The sequence below is a fragment of the Myotis daubentonii genome, chromosome 8 (assembly GCF_963259705.1).
Source record: "Myotis daubentonii chromosome 8, mMyoDau2.1, whole genome shotgun sequence".
NCBI lineage: Eukaryota > Metazoa > Chordata > Mammalia > Chiroptera > Vespertilionidae > Myotis > Myotis daubentonii.
The window spans coordinates 68,719,534-68,741,630 of NC_081847.1; the positions used below are offsets into that span (position 1 = coordinate 68,719,534).

The 22,097-nt window shown below is 49.1% G+C and overlaps 1 protein-coding gene across 3 annotated transcripts in view; it reads left to right on the forward strand.

Annotated features, from left to right (window-relative positions):
- Positions 1–22,097, forward strand: part of SULF2 (sulfatase 2) — a 98,593-nt gene that overhangs the window by 32,677 nt on the left and 43,819 nt on the right. For all 3 annotated transcript variants that reach the window (XM_059706834.1, XM_059706833.1, XM_059706835.1), the window contains exon 3: positions 9,194–9,433. In XM_059706834.1, coding sequence (XP_059562817.1) covers positions 9,194–9,433 — 240 coding nt within the window. The remainder of the gene's footprint in view (positions 1–9,193; positions 9,434–22,097) is intronic.

Consider the following 22,097-nt stretch of genomic DNA (forward strand, 5'->3'; position numbering starts at 1 on the left):
CCACTCTCACATGTGGCTACAAGAGAGGCTCGGAAGCTAGTTTCCTGGCTGAGTGCATCGAAGATTAAACCAGGACCTGTTGAGAAGAAAGGGAAACAGATTTTGGTGGGTTGCCCAGGGTCGTGGCCCAGCCGAGATCAAGAGCAAGGGTCCCAGGGAGGGACAGCACCTCTGGCAGCGGCGGTGTGGTCGTGGGATGGGTGCTGCACATGAGGAGGAGTCATTCGTGTGGAAACGGGGGTGAGGGAGCATCTCAGGCAGAAGGAAAAGTGCAGGAGGTGTGTGGCAGGAAGGACAGCCAGCGGGACCTGGGAGTGAGCAGGAGAATGCTGGGGGTGAGGGCAGAGGGGCGACAGGGGAGGTCAATAGAGAGTCACTGAAATGTTCTGAGCCGGCCACATGCATGACTCACGTTTTCAGCGGTCCATCTGGCCAAGGGTAGAAAGGGGGTGACCCTGGGACAAGAGCAGAATCAGGGAGACCAGTTGTCCATGTGGGAGAGGATGGGGGCTCGCAGAGGGAGAGGGGTGGATGGAGCGTGTCCTGTTCTGAAGGTCTGGCAGCAGAACTTGTTGATGGATCGCAAGCGGGAGGGGGGTGAAGGAGAATCAAGGATGACTCCTAGGTTTTTGGCTGAGCTGTTGGGCAGATGGTGGTGCCATTTACAGAGATGGGAGACTGGGGGAGGAGGAACGGGTTTCCAAGCTTACGACTGACGTCGGCCTGCGGTGCCACCATCACCCACCAGGCCAGGGGCTAGGGGACTGGCTCTGTGCAGCCCGCCCTGAAAAACGGGCAAAGGGCAGAGCAGGCTGGAGATCCCTGCGGGGGGGGGGGGGGGGGGCGGGGGGGGCGTTGGAGGATTACAAGTGAACAGAACGTTTCTGGGTGGAGCTTCACAGAGAGGAAGGGACCAGTGATTGCCATTTATTACCAGGGTGGCCTGCCCTTTCCCAGGGTCCCCTGCCACCTCCTCTCCATGGAGAACGACCTGATCAGAATTTCCTCCCTGAACCTCCTGCAGCCAGAGCCAGCAGAAGGCAGAGGAGGAAAAATTAACTTCCTGATCTCTCTGACAGCCCAGTGTTCATTAATGAAATTCCAATACTGCCTCTTCGACATCTGCTTAATTCATTAGGAACCAATTTCGAGCCTTAGCTTTTCATAGCTAAAGACAGAAATTGCATTCGACTTCATTTTGTAATATCCAAGAACCAGGAATGGTTTCCCCTTGGCCACCATGTGGTGAGGAAATCTCGGGTTTTGAGAAGCAGGTCCCAGGAACCCAGTGTCGTTATTCTGAATTGTTGCCAACAGACAACAGTGAGCCCATTCCAGCCCGGGAAACAATGGAGTCCTCAGCTCCAGATGTGGGCTCGGGTTGCTGCGGTTTCTCTCCCAGCCGCCACCCCCACCCCCCGCCTTTCTCTCACCCTCCTGCTAGGGACAGAGCTGTTTGGTTGGGGTCTGATGGCTCCTAAAGAGGTATCCCTTGAGCAGGCAGCTCACAAACCGACCCAGTGACATTGTGGGCATTCCAGGGGCACTGGAGGACCGGATGAGGGCTGCCACCTGGGTTCCAACCTGACAGGTGCATAGTGGCTGGAGGAAGGTGCAGGACAGAGTCTTTCTCACCTACGGCCTGAGCTCAGGGACCTGCACCCCCTGCCTGTGCAGGGCAAGGCTCTGTTCCAGCCTTTACCCAGACCCTCAGCCTCGCTCCTCCCTCTTCACGCTGTCCTTTGTGGGTCTCTGGGCCGCAGTAAGTGTTACTTTGTTGGTTTACTTAGCTGGTCCCTTCAGCTGGAATAGAATCAGCCAAAAGTTGCAAACTAAACGCCCACAGGGCCAGGCAGGTATTGCAAACGAGGGAAGTGGGCATGGTGGGGACCAGGGAGAACCGGACCGGGCCCTTCTGCAGCCAGCTTTGCGTAAATGCACCTGTTGGCCCATCAAGGCCAGATCTTTGTATTTTTCAAGCAAAGCCTGAAAGCTGGATCGATGTGAAATCTCCCAATTAAAAATACAAGGTTAGCAATTAATTCAAACTTTTAAACACTTTCGAACGGACTGAAAAATCAGACGCACGTGCAGACAAGGTTCTGTCCAGAGGCCCTCCGTTTGGGAACTGGGTTACGCTGTAATTGGGAGCCACGATAATTAAAATGGTCCAAAGCTAACATGCATGAGGTGCTTCCTGTGTGCCAAGCATTGAACCACAGACCTTCCCTCCTCTTTCTCAGCTAGGGTTCTGCAGCAGTCCCGGTGAGAGATGGTTCTCTTCAGGCACCGGCTTCATTTTCCTCAGGCCCCACCCTCACTGCTTTCCCGGGGCGGGCCTCACGTCCCAGGCTCTGACGACTTACGTAGGATTTTAAGAAAACAAGCGTGGGAAGGTGTCATCTCCTTAGTTACCCATCAAAACCAGTGCTCCCGTGCCATCAGGATTGGGGCTATAGGAGGTTGCCTGGGAGGGGTGCAGGGCGCGTCTGCTCCCAGCTGACACAGGCCTCTAAGGGCAGAACATGGACATGAGCCCCCTAAGCCCCAGGAAGGGCCAACATCGGGTCATGTTTTGAATCTTGAAAGCCGCCCCCCCGCACCTGCTAAGTCCCCATAGGTAGCCATTACTCTAACCCAGACCTGTAGAAAAGCAAATTAACTCAGTGGCTCCTAAAGTGCCCAGGGAACTCACAAGGTCATCTCAGGTGGCAGGTCAACAAATACTGATTTTACTGCTTAGGAACTTATTTTGATAGACATCAAAAAATATGTCATTAGCACATCAAACCCAGAATTTCACAGTTACTTGGATTGAGAGTCAAGTTTATTTTTTTAAAGTCACTTTAAAGCAAAATATCAAATAAATAATAGCGCAGGCGGTGCATGGAGAGAACCAAAGAAAAGCCCTCACAATGTGGGTGGGCAAAGGGGTGTCATGGGAGAAAAGCCATGTTCCTGGCAGGCGAGTGGTTTGGGCAGCAAAATGTAAGTGCCATCTTCACGGTAGGGGTGGGGCTTCCCCGAGAGGTGTGAGGTGACTTCACCCTGGCCAGCGAGGCAGGAAGGTTTGATCACGGAAAGAAACCGAGTCTGTTTTTGTCTGCGTGTCCCCAGGTTGATGTTGGACAAAGTAAGTTTTGGTTGGCTGGCTCGGCTTTGTTTAAAATATTGAAAACCGGCCTTTTTATTTCTGTGTGGCCCTGTCTTCCCAGTTGTTCCCTCCCACCGGAGCCATCCGTCCTCATTAGGGCTGTGCCGGGCTAGGAGATTCGGTCAGATGTTTTCGTGTTCCAGATGTGGCCTGACAGAGCCTCGTCGCTCTGGCGGTTTTAATAAAGCAGGTTACTGTCCCCAAGGGGAGGCTTAACGTGTAGCGCTGCTTATGCACAGATGCCACTGCGTTTCACAGTGTGGTTAAATTTTGCTGTACCAGCGGGCCGACACAGCTCTCCTTCAGCCCCCTTCTCGGGGCAGGGGTGAGCCCACCGCACAGGCAGGCACAGGGAGCGACGGTCCAGAGCAGCCAGTCGCTCACCTCTCTGAAATTAGTGGGATGGAGATGTAAGCGCTTAGAGACCCTGGTTTTGAGCCCATTAAAAATAAGAAACGGTTCTGCAGGCTGTTTGCTTTTCGCCAGCGCAGCATTCGGGGCTGCTGACGGCAGGTGAATTATCCACCAGGTGACGGCCTCCCTGCTCCAGGAGAAGGGTCTGATGGGTCAGTGGGCGGCTTTGTCCTGTCTGCCGCCTCTGGAGACCAAGAGAGGCTGGAAATTTCATTCCTAGCGGCTTCCCCCTTCATTGTTTGTGAAGAGCAGGCAAGGGGTTGATTCTGCCTGGACTGCCCTAGATTCATTTCTTCAAGAAATATTTATTGAGCACTTACTGTATGCCAGGCACTGTTCTAGGCTGGGGCTGTGAGGCACAGTCAGTATTTGCAGCCCTCATAGCACTGACATCTGGGGCAGTAGGGGGATGACAAGCAAGATAAGTGTGTAAAAATGTAAAAAAGATAATGTGTCAGAGTTGAAAATGTGAAACAAGGAAGAGGATATGAAATATCCGGCAGCGAGTAAAATTGTGGATGTGGGGGGCAGGGAAGGCCTCACTGGGAAGAGAACTTCTGAGTGGAGACCAGAAGGGGGTGAGGGCACAGGCCGTGGGGGGACCAGGCAGGAGGAATAGCATGGCAGAGGCTCTGAGGTGCGTGTGAGCCTGGCTGCAGAATAGGCTGGGAGGGGGCTGGGGCCGGGGCCGGGGCCAGGGCTGGGGCTGGGGCTGGGGCTGGGGCCGGGGCCAGGGCTGGGGCTGGGGCCGGGGCTGGGGCCGGGGCCGGGGCCAGGGCTGGGGCTGGGGCCGGGGCTGGGGCCGGGGCCGGGGCTGGGGCTGGGGCTGGGGCTGGGGCCGGGGCCGGGGCCGGGGCCGGGGCCAAGGCCAGGTCCTGCAGGGCCTGTGGTGACCGTGGGGACTTTGTTCTGAGTAAGTGGGAGCTATGGAGGATGCTGAGGAGAGGGGCACTCTGACTGCTCCATAGGGAATAAACAGAGTCCGGTTAGGAAGCAGTTGACTTAATTCAGAGGAAAGAGGGTGAGCTGCATCCCAGAGAGGAGGCCACGGGGCTCTGCTGTGGATATGCTTTGAAGAACAGCAGGCGTTGCTGATGGATTAGATGTGGGAATGGAAATACGGGGCCCTGGAGTAGCCAGGATGATTTCCCGAGTAACTGGAGGCAAAGGGAGGAGCTGCAGGAGGAGCCACGAGGGGACAGGTGACAGCGGGAGCTCAGCTTTGGGTGCGTGGCACCCAAGGTGTCTATTAGCACCTCTTCCAAGTGGCACCACTGGGTGGGCAGTTCTGGGCTGCACCAAGCCAGTGCGTCCCGGGCACCGCCGGCCCCTGGCCTTCCAGTTTCCACCATGTCTCTGTGCCACCTGTTCTCTTATTTACTTATTTTTAATTTTTTTAAAAAAAATAGAACAGGATCCCACTACCCTGAGTGAGAGAAGCTCGCATTCCTTGCCCCAAATGGAAGGAAAGTAGAACATGTGATCAAATATAAGCTAATTCTGCTGCCTTCCTGGGGCTCCAAGCAGGTGGCCGGTTCCCTCCGTGTCAAAGTAGACGGTGTGCAGTGTTACGGAGACTCTCCTGGACTTTACCAGGAGTGAAAGGAGCCACTCTCCCCGCACTGGCATCCCGGTGGTTGGTGCTGTGACCCTGTGCCACTCTCACTGCTGCTGTGCCAGCCAAGGTCACCTCTGGGATGGCTAGGGGACCGACATGCCTAGAGTCCAGGGACTGTTCTGAGCCTTGCTCTAGCCAAGAGTTGATCAAGTACATGTGCACTTCCTTGTTCAGTGTCACCACCTCCCACGTGGCATAAACTGAATGTTTCCTAAAGTGACACCCAGCACCCATCTCTCCCATCAGACAAGCCTGGGTCTGAGTCCTCACATCCCACTTCCCCAGCTGGCTCTGCGGCCTCAACCAGTCATTTCACTCCCTGCACCCCGTTCCTTCTTCTGGTAAATGAGCTGTTGGGAGGATTAAGTTAAACGGTGTATGTCATGTGCCCAGCACAATGTACACAATCAACTTTCAGCCAATGACAGTCACCACGTTAATAATAAGGATGAATTCTCTTGACATAGAAACGGCCCTCTACCCCACAAACAGGTTGGAGCTGATCAACAGCTAAGTTACATTAGGAATTGCAAAACCAAGGCCTTCAGGGACCAGGCAGATAATGTGTGTGAGACTATAGGGAGTGCTGGGGAGTGCAGCCAACTAGAGAGCATATGATCTGTTTAGTACTATTGAAAGTTAAATTTTTAAATCCCCTGCACAACACCCACATACACAGTACATCCATGGACACAAAGTAGCTTGGGCTCCTGAGTTATGTGGAAACCCAAAGAGTAAGATGATTTTTTCGGTTATTTTAGCAGATATCTACTGAGCATGTGCCAGGCACTGTTCTAGGCTTGGGAATATGACAGTGAACAAAGCAGGCCCTTTTTGTTTAGTTGTGTGTGTGTTTTCTAATTGATTTTAGAGAGGGAGAAAGGGAGAGGGAGAGAATGATTGTTGAGAGAAAGAAACATAGATCAGCTGGCTCCTGCATCCTCTACTGGGGATCAAGCCCACAACCCAGGCATGTGCCCTGAGTGGGAATTGAACCGGCTTGGGACTATGCTCAACCAGCTGAGCCACACCGTCCAGGACAGGCCTAAATCCCTGCCCCCAGGGAGCTGTTCCCGTGGTAGCCACAGGCAGCGTGCAAACAAGTGAACTAGAAACGGCTTTCGGCCTGAGGGAAGTGAGGCAGGGGAGAGAGTGGGGAGGCCTGGAGGGGGAGGGCAAGTTCAGTACTGGGTCAGGGACGGTCTCTCTGGATGTCTGATGTTTGGTCAGTAACCTGAAGGAGGCCAGGAGGGAGCATCCCAGGGGGAGGACACTTCTCGGGCAAAAGCCATGAGGTGGGAAAGTGGCTGATATTCAAGCTTGGGCTTCTAGGGCGTGGCCTTGATATCTTAGTTGGTGGTAAAAATTCAAGGTGGAAGGAATGGATTGGCCAGCAGAAGGCGGCCTGCGGCTGGTGAGATCCCCCACGCTCCATCAGGTTTCAGCAAGTTAGCACCAGCTGGTTGAGGGGGCCTCAGCTCACCTCCTCCATCCCCTTCAAAGGAAAACATCACACCTGGTGGAAAGCCTATTATTGCCCACCAGTTACAGCTGCGACCCCTGGGGACTTCTCACAAGGGCATGTGACCTTGATGCAGATGCTCACACAGTCCCAGGCTTGACAATTCCTGTTTGAACACAAAGCAGGTCCTTTCCTCCACCCTCCGGGAGCAACCTTGGCCAAGAGGCTCAGGAAACACACCTGGCTCTGGGAGGGTGTCTCTTATAAAACCGCCTCTGCACTGGGCTTGAAAGGGCAGGCTTTGTTGTTTTCCTGTCATTCGGGGAGTTTTACAGAGCACCAATGATATATTCCTGCTCTGTAAGGAATGGGGGGGAGGGGATAGCACCTGGATCCCCTAGAACTCCCAGTCCAGGGGGAGAGGCAGATCATAACCAAGCAAACCAGGAAAACACCATTTCAGCAGGAGAGAAATGCTAAGAAGAAATGCACACTGGTGTGGCAGGAGGAAGTAAGCAGGGTGGGGCTCCTTCAGATGGGGAAGAGGTGACTTTGATGCAGGGGTGACCTCTAAGTTGAGATCTAAATAATGGGGCAAACCAACCAAAGTGAAATCTCAGAAAATGTCTCAGGCAGAGCAATAGCAAGTGCAAAGGTCCTGGGGAAGGGATGAGCTTGGAGCATTTGAGAAACAGTGAGGAGGCCAGTGCAGCAAGCTGAGCAAGGAGAAGGGAGAAGATGAGGTCAGACAAGCACTGGAAGTGGGTTGACCGGGGAGGAGGGGGGAGGAGGGTGGAGCGGGGACTCGGACTTAGAGAGGTCTCGAAGAGTCTTAGGCCACAGGAAGAAATTGGCTTTTTTTGTGTGTGAGCGAGTGCAATGGGAAGCTATCGGATGGTTTTAAGCATGAAGACATATGATCTGTGTTTGCCTCAGGGAAGCTCTGGCTCTGTTTCTTTCTGTATTTGGCAGAAAGGTGGGTAAATCTCCTTTTCATTCATAGCCTTTAGGGACAGAGTGCGGAGGGGGTCTGACTGGTTGTTTTCAGGCCTCTAGGGATTCTTGGTGCTTGGGACCAGCAGCTCCCCTGCAAGAACCGCAAATGTCCCGTAGATGCTACATTGCTTCCCTGCTGCTGTCCTAACAAATTTTCACAAACTGGGTGGCTTAAAACAACAAAAATGCACTCTCACAGTTCTGGAGACAGAAGTTAAAAACGAGGCTGCCAGCAGGGCTGTGTTCCTCCGAAGGCTCCAGGGAGAATCCTTCACGGCTCTTTCGGCTTCTGGGGGCTCGAGACATCCGTGGCTTGTAGCCGCGTCCCTCTGCTCTCTGCCTCCATCTTCACGCCGCCGTTCGCCCTGTGTCTGTGTCTTCCTGCTTCTGTCTCTTGTAAGGACACTTGCCGTTGGATTGAGGGCCCACCCGGGTAGTCCAGGACGATTTCACCTCACGGTCCTAAGTGTATCTGCAAAGACCCTTTTTCCAAATTAGGTCACATTCACAGATTCCGGGCTTAGGATGTGGATGCATCTTAGAGAGTGTGCCATCATTCAGTCCTACAGACCCTGCAGGCTGCAGGCAAACAGAAAAGAATGCGATGGCCATAGAAGGAAGAGAAATTCCGCTATTTCCATTAAAGCTGCTAAGAGCTTGGGTCCCAGCCATAGTGTACAATTAGGCATCCACTCTTCACACATTTATTGAGCGCCTACTGTGTTGTCACACCCCATGGGGGCGTTGAGGATTGAGCACTGAGCAAGGGCATAGCAAAGACTGCGAAAGCACCTGCCCCCAGTAAGGTGCCCGCACGCGTTAGTTCCCTCTCTTCCTGCGTGCCGTAGTCTGCTGAACGCTTCATTGAGAAACAAGAATAGGCATGAATGGAACCACTGTACCTGGTGGTGTGTAATTAAGCCCTAATAACACATGCTGCTCGTGTAATAAGAGCTCAAGGGAATTAGGAACCAGAGTGACTCCAGAGGGCACTGGGAGAGGCTCCGCAGATGGGCGAGGTCTGGGGGGAGGTGGCTGATGTCGAGACGCATTCAGAGGTGAGCCAGGGGGTTGGCGTGACCAGATTTCAATAAGAGCAAACAATTCTTGGGAAGGTTCCAAACAAAACAAAAGTGTAGTCTTCCCTCGGTTTACATAGCAGTTGCTTCCAAAGGAAGAAAAGAAAATCAGTGTATATTAATACCCTGCAAAGAAAATCTTCTGTTTCTGTGTAAAACAGAGTTCCACGCGAGGCTCAGGTAACTTATAAACAGGTTGTTACCTACACCCCATAAACGCCCGGGAGGACTGGGGACCAGGAGGCCTTTTCTTGGCGAAGGTCGGTCCCACAGCGCCTTGCTGGCCGCTGCCCACAAATGCCAGTCGTATCCATCGGCCCCGGGAGATTTCCAAAATGTGTTCCCCTCCCCGGGAATGGGGTGCCATCCGGCTGAGAGCCACTCAGCGCCGGCCCCCCATTGTTCCATGCCCCCCCCGGGGGCGTGAGTTAGAACCCGCCGGCGGCATCTCACCTCCCGCTCTGTTGCAGGTTCCATGCAGGTGATGAACAAGACACGGCGCATCATGGAGCAGGGCGGGGCGCACTTCGTCAACGCCTTCGTGACCACGCCCATGTGCTGCCCGTCGAGGTCCTCCATCCTCACCGGGAAGTACGTGCACAACCATAACACCTACACCAACAACGAGAACTGCTCCTCGCCCTCCTGGCAGGCGCAGCACGAGAGCCGCACCTTTGCCGTGTACCTCAACAGCACTGGCTACCGGACAGGTGAGGGGGGCCTGCGGGCGGGCGGGGCCTCGGGAAGTGGCGCTGGGGGCCTGGCCTCGGAGTAGTGTCTTTCCCTGTGTTGCCCCTGTACCCAGGGGCCACCCTAGATGACTTTGGCTAATGCGTGGACAACTTTCTTTTCATTTAAAAGTTGTGCGTTTATGTCTATATGTATTAGATTGGTCTGCCCATAGTAGTGATAGAAAGTGACCTTTTCAAAGGATTTTGAACTAAAAAAAAGCCGGGGTGGGGGGGGCGGGACTGCACTTAACATATGAAATACAGTACAGAGAGAAGCCAGAAGCACCTGTGCATGAGTTTGTGGTCTCCGTCTGTTAAGGATGTTGTTAAAGCCATCTGAGACTGATTTATTGACTTTAGACCCATGGTCGGCAAACTGCGGCTCGAGAGCCACATGTGGCTCTTTGGCCCCTTGAGTGTGGCTCTTCCACAAAATACCACGTGCGGGCGCACGAACAGTGCAGTTGAAACTTCGTGGCCCATGCGCAGAAGTCGGTTTTCGGCCTGGGCAAGTCTATTTTGAAGAAGTACTGTTGATATTTGGCTCTGTTGACTAGTGAGTTTGCCATCCACTGCTTTAGACCATTAGCATGGAAGAAGGTTCCAGAAGAACCTTGGGCTAGGGAATGGGGATAAAGCTGGTGTGCAGAATGGAGAGAAGTGTACGGTATGTGGGGATTGTGTGGCTGCTATAGAATGGCCCAGAAGTTGGCATGGCGATGGACCGTTGGTCCACATTTGACTGCCTGCCTCCCGGTGTTGCATCCCAGGTGAGACTGAGCAAGGCTTCCTGTTGACCTTAGCGGAGGTACTTTGGTGCGTTCTGAAGACTCACCTCCCCGGCCGGTTGCCTGAGGCAAAGACACAATTACAGTCCCTCACCTCCGACACCATTGCAAAATCCTCCACTCAGTTAATTTGGTTTGCTTTAATTAATAATAAATACTCCCCCCTGGGCTCCTCAGCAGTTGTGAAATCAGATGTTGTGGCGTGCATGTTGCAACTTCAGGAAGTCCTGTTGCAGTGAGCAGGCGATTGTGGGGCGGGAGTGACAGGAGGGAAGACGATGCCTCCCTCAGATGCCTCCCTCAGCTCGGGTCAGGGTCACAGCTTCCGTCGGTTACAGGGCGTGGCTGCGAGGACCCGTTGGGCTGGGGAGCGACCTGGAGAGGTGTCTTCTTGCAGACTCATTCCACAGCAGGAATCCCCCAGAATGTCGGTCCTGCTGAGAGCACGAGGGAGGCCTCGATCCCGAACACATGACCATGTTGGTCCTAGGTCTCTGCAGGAAGCCACGTGTGCTTACCAAGGCCCACCACGCAGGTGTTGTAGGGACCTGGGTGTAGATGGAGGCAGCAGGACAGGGGGCACCAACTGAAAGGGGCACCTGCCCCTCAAGTCCAGAAACAGCGGGTCCTCGAATAGCATGGTCTCATTCTGTGTCATTTCATTAAAACCTTGATGCGATACCATAGGAGCTTAACTTTTGTTTGTATCAATTAGCCTGTGGTAAAATTGGTTGCATTACACATCATTTCCCTTCAAGTTGCAGAACCCAGCAATGACGTTCGTTAAGTGAGAACTACTCTAATTATAGCCATTTGTGTTAAGGTAAGGATTGCCAACTTCAGATATGTCTACTCTGAATTTTTTTGCTGAAATTTGCTGATTTAAAGAATGTTGGCAAAACTCCATGTGAACTGTGGGCCAAGCCAAACATGTCTGAGGACTGAGTGTGGCTCACAGACCCCTTTTTACAACCTCTGGCTAGAAGGCCTGTGTGGAAACCGTTAGCTCTGGATGCCGAAAGAACAGGAAGGCCCCTAAAAGCATTCTCAACTCCCCTCATTTGACAGCCCGGACAATGGCAACCCAGAAAAGAGTTTTGCCCGGACTCATAAATGAGGTGCTGTGGCTTCATCAAAATGGAAACAGGACCACGGGAACTTGAAGAGAGTATGGAACTTGCATTCGTCAAATTGAAAGGAAACACGTACCCTGCCATACGGGGCCCGTGGTGGGAGAATCGTCCAGCTGGTGCATAGGAAGGAACCCTCTCTTGAGAATATGCTTCAGAATTGATTTCCCAAACTTATCCTCAAATTTACACAAATCACCGAAAAGCTATTTCCCCAAAGTACGGATTTCATCAGACTGTGCTTAATTATCATATCCTCAGTGAAGACTGGAAGCATGTCAAATGTAAATTTCTGTACACAGAACATTTATGTGGTTTTTTTAAAAAACTGTCACCGAAAATATTATGTTATATTTAGAACGCCCCTATATACAAGGAACCCCATTCCAACCTGACTTTCAGAACTAAGGATCCTGAAATTGTTTTTACTTTGAACGGGTATGCTCCTCGTCATTACATAACAAGGGCCGTGTCCCCCGTATACTTTCCCTCTTGGCCCTGGCTGCGAGGAAGCTCAGAGTTGAGTTTTATGTTAAGTTGCTGCTTCATATGAAAACATTTAAAGCTACTACTACCTAATATTAGTTATGTTGGTCATTGTTATTTGATTGAGAAAAATGACCCAAATACCATAAGTCCCCTCCCAAAACCAGTGGTCAATTGTTCTTGCTGGGTCTTGAGACACATTAAATCCTGCCTTCTATGGGTGCCTGGGCCAGTTGGTCGAGTTGGATTTAATTTTGTGTGAGAGAGATCCAAGATAGCAACTGTTTATTATTCTCTCAGTTAACAGTCCATGCTGCTTCGGTGAGCCTGCCCCACTCAGAGTCATGAATGGATCAGAGATTCAACCACTTCCATATTTTATTGAGATATAAATTGACATATAACTGAGATGTAATTAACAGAAGATGTAATTAGTTTCAGGTGTACAACATAATGATTCAATATTTATATATATTGCAAAATAATAACCACAATACGTCTAGTTAGCATCTGTCACCATATGTGGTTACAAGATTTTTTGTGAGTGATGAGAACTTTTAATATCTGCTCTCTTAGTTTTCAAATATTCAGTACAGTATTATTAACTGTAGTCACCATGCTACATATTACATCCTCATGGCTTGTACCTTTGACCCCTTTCACCCATCTCGCCCACTCCCTAACCCCCTGCCTTTGGCAACCACCAAACTGTTCTCTGTATCTATGAGCTCAATTATTTTTTAGATTCCACATGTAAGTGATATCACATGGTAATAGTCTTTCTCTGTCTGACTTATTTCACTTAGCATAATGCACTCAAGTTCCATCCATCTTGTCTCAAATGGCAAAATGTTCTTCTCTTTATGGCTGAATAATATTCCATTGTGTGTATGTGTATGTGTCTTTATCCATTCATCCATTGATGGACACAGGTTGTTTCCATGTCTTGGGTAAATAATGCTGCAACGAACACAGGGGTGCATATATCTTTTTGAGGTTGTGTTTTCATTTTCTTTGGATAACTGCTCAAAAGTGGAATTGCTGGATCATATGGTAGCTCTGTTGTTAATTTTTTGAAGAACTGCCATGGGGTTCTGTTTTTCCGTAGTGGCTGCACCAGTTTACATTCCCATAAACAGTGCAAAAGGGTTCCTTTTGCTCCACATTCTTGCTTGTTATTTCCTGTCTTTTTGATGGCCACCCTAACAGGTGTGAGGTGCTCCCTCACTGTGGTTCTACATTTCCCTGATGATTAATGAGATTGAACATCTTTTCATGTACCTGTTGGCCATCTGTACATGTTCTTCAGGGAAAAAAAAATGTCTATTCAGATCCCCTGCCCATTTTTTAATGAGAATGTTTATTTCTTTGCTATTGAGTTGTGTGAGTTCAAGTCTTTAATCCATTTTGAGTTATGTATGGTGTAAGATAGTGGTCCGGTTTCATTACTTTGCATGTGGCTGTCAAGTTTTCCTAACATCATTTATTAAAGAGACTGTCCTTTCCCTATTGTATATTCCTGGCTCCGTTGTCATAAATTAATTGACCATATGTGTGTGGGTTTATTTCTGGGCTGTGTATTCTGTTCCACTGATCTATGTCCCTGTTTTTATGCCAACTCCATACTGTTTTCATGATTGTACCTTCGTAATATACAAGGTGGGGCAACTGTAAACCTGCTTTGGCCCCACCCTGTATTTGGAATCGAGGCAGAATGCTTCCAGCTTTGGTCTTTTTTCTCAAGATTGCTTTGGCCTTTCAAAGTCTGTGTGGTTGCAACAAGTTTTAGGCTTGTTTGTTCTATTTCTGTGAAAAATGTCGTTGGAATGTTGATAGGGATTGCATGGAATCTGTGAATCACTTTGGGTAGTATGCACATTTTAACATTACTAATTCTTTCAGTACCTGCGTACATAATACCTTTCCATTTATTTGTGACTTCTTCCGTTTCTTTCATCAATGTCTTATGCTAGTAGTTTTCAATGTAGAGGTCTTTTACTTCCTTGGTTAGATTCATTCCTGGGTATTTTATTCTTTCTGGTGTAGTAGTAAATGGAATTGTTTTCTTAATTTTTTTAATTGATTTCAGAGAGGAAGGGAGAGAGAGAAACATCAATTATGAAAGAGAATCATTGATTGGCTGCCTTCTGCATGCCCTACACTGGGGGTCAAGCCTGCAAACCCGGCATGTGCCCTGACCAGGAATCAACTGTGATCATCTGTTCATAGGTCATTGCTTAACCACAATACGTGGTTTTCTTAATTTCTCTTCCTGATAGTTTGCTATTAGTGTACAGAAACACAGTGGGTTTTTGCATGTTGATTTTGTATCCTGCAACTTTACTGAATTTGTTTATTCTAACAATTTTTTTGTAGACTTTGAATAGCCATTCTTTAGGGCAGTGGTTCTCAACCTTCTGGCCCTTTAAATACAGTTCCTCATGTTGTGACCCAACCATAAAATTATTTTCGTTGCTACTTTATAACTGTGATGTTGCTGCTGTTATGAATCGTAATGTAAATACCTGATATGCAGGATGGTCTTAGACGACCCCTGTGAAAGGGTCGTTCGACCACCAGCGGGGTCGCGACCCACAGGTTGAGAACTGCTGCTTTAGGGTTTTCTGTATATAAAATCATATCTTCCAATAGTGACAGTTTGCTTCTTCCTTTTCATTTGGATGACTCTTCTTTTTCTTGCCTAATTACTCTGGTGAGGACTTTCAATACTATGTTGAATAAAAGCGGTAAGCATGGGCATCCCTGTCTCGTTACTGATCTTAGAGGAAAAGCTTTCAACGTTGAATATAATGTTAACTATGGGCTTGTCGTATATGGCCTTTATTATGTCAAGGTATGTTCCCTTACCCTAGCCAGTTTGGCTCAGTGGATAGAGCCTTTTCCCTTGAACTGAAGAGTCCCAGGTTCGATTCCCGGTCAAGGGGCATGTACCTCAGTTGCAGGCTCAATCCCCTGGGCAGGGTGCGTGCAGAAGGCAACCAATTGATGTGTCTCTCTCACATTGATGTTTCTCTCTCTGTCTCTCCCACTCCCTTCAACTCTTTCTAAAAATCAATGAGAAATATCTGTAGGTGAGGATTAAAAAAAAAACACGTATGTTCTCTTTATACTAACTGTATTGTGAGTTTTTAATCATTAATGGATGTTGAATTTTGTCAAATGAAGTGATTATATGATTTTTATTCTTCATTTTGTTAATGTGGTATATCACATTGATTGATTTGCAGATGATAAACCATTCTGGCATGGCATCCCTGTTATAAATCTTACTTGATCATGGTGTATGATCCTTCTAACGTATTGTTGAATTTGGAATATTTTACTGAGGATTTTTGCATTCTATGTTCATCAAGGATATTGACCTATAAATTTCTTCTCTTGTGGCATCCTTGTCTGGTTTTGGTATCAAGGTAATGCTGGCCTCATAAAATAAGTTTAAACGTGTTTCCTACTCTTCCATTATTTTTCTTTTTAAGCTTGAGAGGATTAGTATTCATTCTTCTTTGAATGTTTGGTCAAATTCACCAGTGAAGCCATGTGGTCCTAGACATCTGTTGGGAATTTTTAGATTATTGATGCGTTCTCCTTGCTAGTAATTGTTTTGTTCAGATTTTCTGTGTCTTCATAATTCAGTCTTGAATTTATGAATTTATCCATTTCTATGAATTTATCCGTTTCTGCTAGGTTGTCTAATTTATTGGCATATTATTGTTCATAATGCTCTCTTATGTTCCTTTGTATTTCTTTGATATTAATTGTAATGTTTCCTCTTTCATTTCTGATTGTATTTGAGTCCTCTCTGATTTTTTCTTCGTGACTCTAGCTAAAGGTTTGTCTATTTTATCTTTTCATTCAAAGAATCAGCTCTTTCATTGATCTTTTCTTTCATCCTTTTAGTCTCTATTTTATGTATTTCTGCTCTTATCTTTGTTATTTCCTTCCTTCCTTCCTTCTACTAACTTTGGACTTGATTTTTTCTTTTCTAGTTCCTTGAGGTATAAAGTTTGTTTATTTGAGATTTTTCTTGTTTCTTGGTGTAGGCATTATGCTATGAACTTTCCTCTTAGAACTGCGTTTGCTGCATCCCATAAGTTTTGAAATATTACCATTTTCATTTGTCTCAGGGCATTTTTTTTCTTCTTGATTTTTTTTCTTTGACTAATTGGTTGTTCAGTAGTATGTTGTTTAGTCTCCACATATTTGTGAATTCCCTAGTTTTCTTCTTATAATTGATTTTTTGTTTCCTACCATTGTGGTCAGAAAAGATGCTTGATATTATTTCAGTTTCCTTAAATTTATTAAGACTTATTTTGTGACCTAACATATATCCTGGAGAATTGTTGCTTTTGGATAGAATGTTCAGTGTATATCTATTAAGTCCCATCTGTTATAATGTGTTGTTTAAGGCTGGTGTTTCCTTATTGATTTTTCTGCCTGGATGATCTATCCATTGATGAAGGTGGGGTATTAAAGTCTCCTATTATTATTGTATTGCTGTCTATTTCTCCCTTTAGGTCTATTAATATTTGCTTTATATATTTAGATGCTCCTAAATTGATCAGATAATTGCTTTCTATTTCTCCTTATTTCCCATTGATGAGAGAAATAAGTCACATGAGCACAAAGGAGCCTGGGAAATGTAGTTTTCATTCTGGGTGGTAATTTGCCCAGCTAACAATTATTTTACTGTGGGAGAAGGAGAAAATGAATACTGAGGGAGGATTAAAGTCACAGCCACAGTAACGGTTTTCAACTATTTGTGTGTGATATCCTTTTGAATACAGGAGGTCAGCCTGAACTGTCGCAGACTGGACCAGGAAAAATGTTCCTAAAGTAGACAAACTGTTGACCAATATTTCATGAAAATAGTTTTTAATGTATTTAGTTAGCTATTTTTATCTTGAAAACAATGAAATTATAAAAATTTTTAAATAGCCTTATTTTTTGTTACATCTAACTGTAATTTAACAAAGATTAGGTTATAGTTGTGACTAATGGGTTGATTATTTAAACAAAGAAATTGATGAAGTGTCAATTGGGGGTGGAGTATAATTTGTTCAACAAATTTAAATGATAAGCACAATATGATATTCTTCACTTCACCTTCAGTTTTCACAGCAAAATTATAAGGGGTCATTTTGCAAAAAAAATGAAATCATATCGAGCATCTTTTCTCATTTCTCACCACAGTGGTAGGATTTGATCAGTATTCCCAAGGGCCTTAATCCTTTGACATCTGTGAGGTGCCTATCCCCTTACCGTCATTTCAGTGGTCTCTCCTCTAATTGTCTCATAGTCGAGATTGTTGTTTGCCAGTGGATTTGCTGGTGCTTCAAGCTGTCCTTCGGCACCACTTGAATTAATTTCCCCAAACCTTGCATCTTGGACAAGATTTGCAGTTTTATCTTGCGGTGATCTTGCTTTGTGCTGTGCTACTTACCCCGTGTTTGTAGTAGAGACTGACAAAGACTGAAGTGAGATGCTGAGCTTCAGCAGAATAAATATCCAGTTGTTAATGGATATTTCGTGTAGTGGCTTCTTCAAACTTCGGAGACTTGGATCTCAAATAGAGAGACCCTTTGAAGGAGAAGTTGCATCCTCCGGTTTTACAAAATGTACGTAGCCATCTTTTAGCACACTTAGGCGGCCCTGGCTGTGCTCACGCATATACCCTCGAGGCAAAGTCATACAGTGTTCTTGGAATGCGATGCCTCCCAGCTCTTTGCAAAGCAGTTGAAAACAAGGGTTCTGCCTGGGTTGGGGTACAGGCTCAACCACTTACAGTTGCATGAATTTGGACAAGTTACTTAACTTCTTTGATAATAATATTACTTAGTTCATAGGTTTTTGTGCAGATTAAATATGTTAAAACAGCCCTAGCTGGTTTGGCTCAGTGGATAGAGCGTTGGCCTGCAGACTGGAGGGCCCCGGGTTCGATTCCAGTCAAGGGCGCATGCTTGGGTTGCGGGTTTGATCCCCAGTTGGGGGCGTGCAGGAGGCAGCCAATCAATGATTCTCTCTCATCATTGATGTTTCTATCTCTCTCTCCCTCTCCCTTCCTCTCTGAAATCAATAAATATATATTTTAAAAAAATATATATATATGTTAAAACAGTGATACATAGTAAATACTTAAGAAATGTTGACAGTACGAGTAGCACAGCATCACGCAGCACACCCCAGACCAGTGTTCCGATGGCTGTCACAGTACCCGCGTGTCCGGAAGAGGGCCTGCCTGCCTCTAGGAGGTGCTCAGTGAGTCTCTGCAGGATGCGTGGGTCAGTCTGCGCATTCTGCCCCGAGCAGCAGCCCCCGGCCCTCCCCCTGCTCTTCTAGACTCCTTTCTCCTCTCCTGTTTTTCTTCTCCCACCCCCACTCCCACCACCTCGGCCTCTTTCTTCTTGGCCCTGCTGCACACACAGAGAAGAAAGGGCTTCGCTTCCCCCTGGGACGCCTCGGCGGGGGCCGGCGCAGCTGCCCTGCCTGCACAATGGCAGCCTTCTCTCTGCTTGGCCTTTCTCCTGGTTTTGCTCCCACTCCCTTCCTCTCCCCTCGAGTGCACACACGCACACAGCCGCCTTCTTTCCCCCGTGCAGCTGCCCCTCTGCCTGCCCCCTCTCCGGCCTGTGGGTGTCACGGCTGTGTCTTCATTCACCCCATGAAGGGGGCCCACCCCATGCAGCAGGGCACCTTCTCGGTCCCTCTCCTGGCACCTAAGACCCCACCTTCCCCAGCCGCCCCTCCCATGGCCCAGGCTGGCCCAAGCTGGCCCAGGCATCCGTGGGAGGCACACGTTTGTCACTTCCACATACATCTTCAAGCCTAATTTCTTTAAACTTCAATTCAATAGCCACTCTCTTTCTCCAGGACCTTCACCTTTCACAACGGGTAAAACTTTGGTGTGGGAATGGGTCTCTGCTTCTCGCTCCTTCGTGACCGTAGCTGAGATCCGACCCCATCTGGGCCCGTTTCCCCATCTGCACAGCAGAGTTGCAACAGGCGTGTGTGAGTGACCCAGTGCCTTCATATGACTGTACCCTGCGGGTCACGTGACCAGTGCCACACACGGGAGGAGAGGTTCCCTGGGGCTGTGAGAGGCAGGGTCACCCGGAAAGAGGAAGGAGGTGGTCGTGCATCTCAGCTTTTCAAACACTGGGTGTGCGGCCGACAGGGCAGAATTTCTGTCTGTGCCTGGGCCTTTGCAGCACTTTGGAGCCCTCTCTCTGTCCCCCCCCTTAGCTGGCTACTCATTTCCTGTGATGATAACAAGGTGCCACAACCTGGGTGGCTTGGAACAATGGGAACATGTTCTCTCACGGTTCTGGAGGCCAGAAGCCCAAAGTCAAGTGACTTCGGGGCCACACTGCTCTGCAGGCTCTTGGGGGGCATCCTTCCTGGCATCTTCTCGCTTCTGGTGGCTGCAGGCAGTCCTTGGCTCGCGGCTGCATCACTCCGCTCGCTGCCTCCGTCTTCGCGTGGCTCTCTCCCACGCGCCCTCCCTTCTCATGGTCTCCCTTCGCGTGGTCTCCCTTCTCATGGTCTCCCTTCTGCATGTGTGTGTCCGGATTCCCCTCTTCTTAGAAGGACACCAGTCAGCGGACGAGAGCTCTCTGGCCCAGGACGACCTCATCTTAACGCGATGGAATCTACAAAGACCCTCTCCCTGAAGTCGCATTTACAATTCCCCGGGGTTCAAACTTGGACACACATTTTCGGGGACACGGTTGGGGCCACACCAGCTGGGTCCTTTCGCACACACCACCTATTTAATGCTCACAGTGGTGTGTTAACCCCCTCGAAAGCTGCAGTCTTGGGGTTGAACTGGAGGGAGCCCTGCAGGCAGCAGGAGCTCTGATGAAGCCGGCCCAGCTTCCCCGCCCGCCGTGGTCCTGCGTGCGGAGCGCGGCCACCCAGCCTGTCGGCTCCGCGCTTTGGTTTCACTCTCACTTCTGTAGGCATTAACATGACCATGGAAGTCAAAATAAAAGTGAGAGGCAGGACTTCTGTGTGGGGGACCCTGTCTGCCAGACTGCGGGAGGCTTGGAGGGGGTTTTTAGGGTACGTGTGGCCTTTTGCAGTCCCCTCCCTGCTGTCAGCTGTGACTCCCCTGAATATTCTGGAAGGACTTAGACTAGAGCTGCTGGGCCAACACGGTAGCCACTGGGAGTTTTTTTTAACTTTAATTAAAAATCTCTGACATTTGCCCAGCAGGAGGGGCTCAGGTGGCTGAGTGTCATCCTGTGCACCGAAAGGATCGCCAGTGTGATTCCTGGTCACATGCCTGGGTTGCAGGTTTAATCCCCAATTGGGACACATATGGCAGGTAACTGATCAATGTTTCTCTCTCACATCGATGTTTCTTTCAACCTCTCTCTCTCTCTCTCTCTCTCTCTCTCTCTCTCGATCTCCCTCTCTCTACACGTGTCCTCGGATGAGGGTTAATAAAAATTAAAAAATTTAAATAGAAGTAAAAAATGAATACATGAAAACAAAATATGCACATCATATTTAAAATTCCATTTCTCAGTCGCACTAACCGTGTTTCAGGTGCCCCTAAGCACGTGTGGGCGCCAGATTGACTGGGGCAGACGGGACGACTCCCGTCATCCCCACAAGTTGTACTGGACAGCCTTGGGACAGAACCTTTTCTAGAGGCGGGCACACAGACCTTCGCGAATATGATAGTGAAATAGAAACAATAATAAAAATGCAGGTTGTTATCGAGAGTTTACCGTTCTCAGACCTTGTGCCGGGCGCTCTCACAAGCCCAGGAGGTGGGTGCACCCCCTTCCTGTCTCAGCGTTCTCCCCCTCGGGCCCGAGCACGGGATCTAGTGCTTTCACCCCACTTCTCCAAGCCATCCCAGTCCATCGTCAGGCCGTCGGGGGTCAGGGTTCCCGAGTCAGGCTGTCACGCAGGAGCACTGCACCCTGAGGCCTGCGGGGGCCGCCTGTCCACAGACAGGTCCTGCTCTCTGGCGTACGGCACACCCCTCCTCGGCCAGCAAGGCACACGCTCTGAGCGCGTTCAGGGCCCATCTGTGCTGCCCAGGGAGAGGTCAGAGCAGAGGGTGAGCGGGCTTTCGGCAAAGGAAGGGAAGCGGGGCACCCCGTGCATCGGCCTTCCCAAGGCCAAGGAGGGGTCGCTCTCTGCCATGCCTGTGGGAACCCTGTCTGTCCGGGAGCCAGTGCGTAGAGGGTCCCGGTGGGGCAGAGGGCAAAGCCAGATGTGCCATTGGATGATGAACGGGCCCAGAGTTGTCAGACCTCCTGATTTGTCAAAAGTGCGATATGCAGCTTTTTTATGTGAAATTGCCTGGTTTCCAAATGTGGACTATTTGCTCTACTTTTTAAAAATAAATAAAATACCAGGCAGGCCCAAAGTAAACATACCTGTGGGATAGATGTGGCCCACAACCACCCACCAGTTTGCAAACTTTTTTCTAACCTGCTGGTTCTCAAGGGAGCACACCGCCCCCTAGGGGTTAAAATCTATGAAGGCATTTCTGGTGGTTATAAAGGTTGGGGATGCTGCTGGCTTCGACGGGGCAAGGACCAGGGACCTTCGATGCCCTGCTCTGCACTGAGAGCCCACCTGGTCCCCATACTGCCTAGTATTCCACATGGCTTCCGAGTTTTCTATTGGATCATTATTTGATCCGGTAGAAATGTTGTCTGAGCCTTGACCCTAAGTACATCTTCTATATATATAAGAGCCTAAGCGACCGGTATGACGGAACGACAAGAACAACCGGTCGCTATGACGTGTACTGACCACCAGGGGGCAGATGCTCAATGCAGGAGCTGCCCCCTGGTGGTCAGTGCACTCCCACAGTCAGAGTGCCGCTCAGCCAGAAGCCGGGCTCATGGCTGGCGAGCGCAGCGGCCGCCTGCCGCTTCGCACACTGCTACATCCCCCGAGGGGTCCCAGTTTGTGAGAGGGCGTAGGACAGGCTGAGGGTCCCACCCCCCCACCCCCACTCCCCACTCCCACTGCACGAATCCCTGCACTGGGCCTCTAGTTTTATGTATAAACACTAAAAGTTTTTTGCAATTTTAATATGGCCTGAGTTTTCCAGGAATGTAAGTGATAAGTAAGTGGAGAAAACATTTTTTTATTGTTGACATTATTATAAATGTCCCTCATTCCCCCCCCCCTTTTTTCCCACCTCCACCCAGCCCCCTGCATCCCCTCCCTGCCCTTCACCACTTTGCTGTC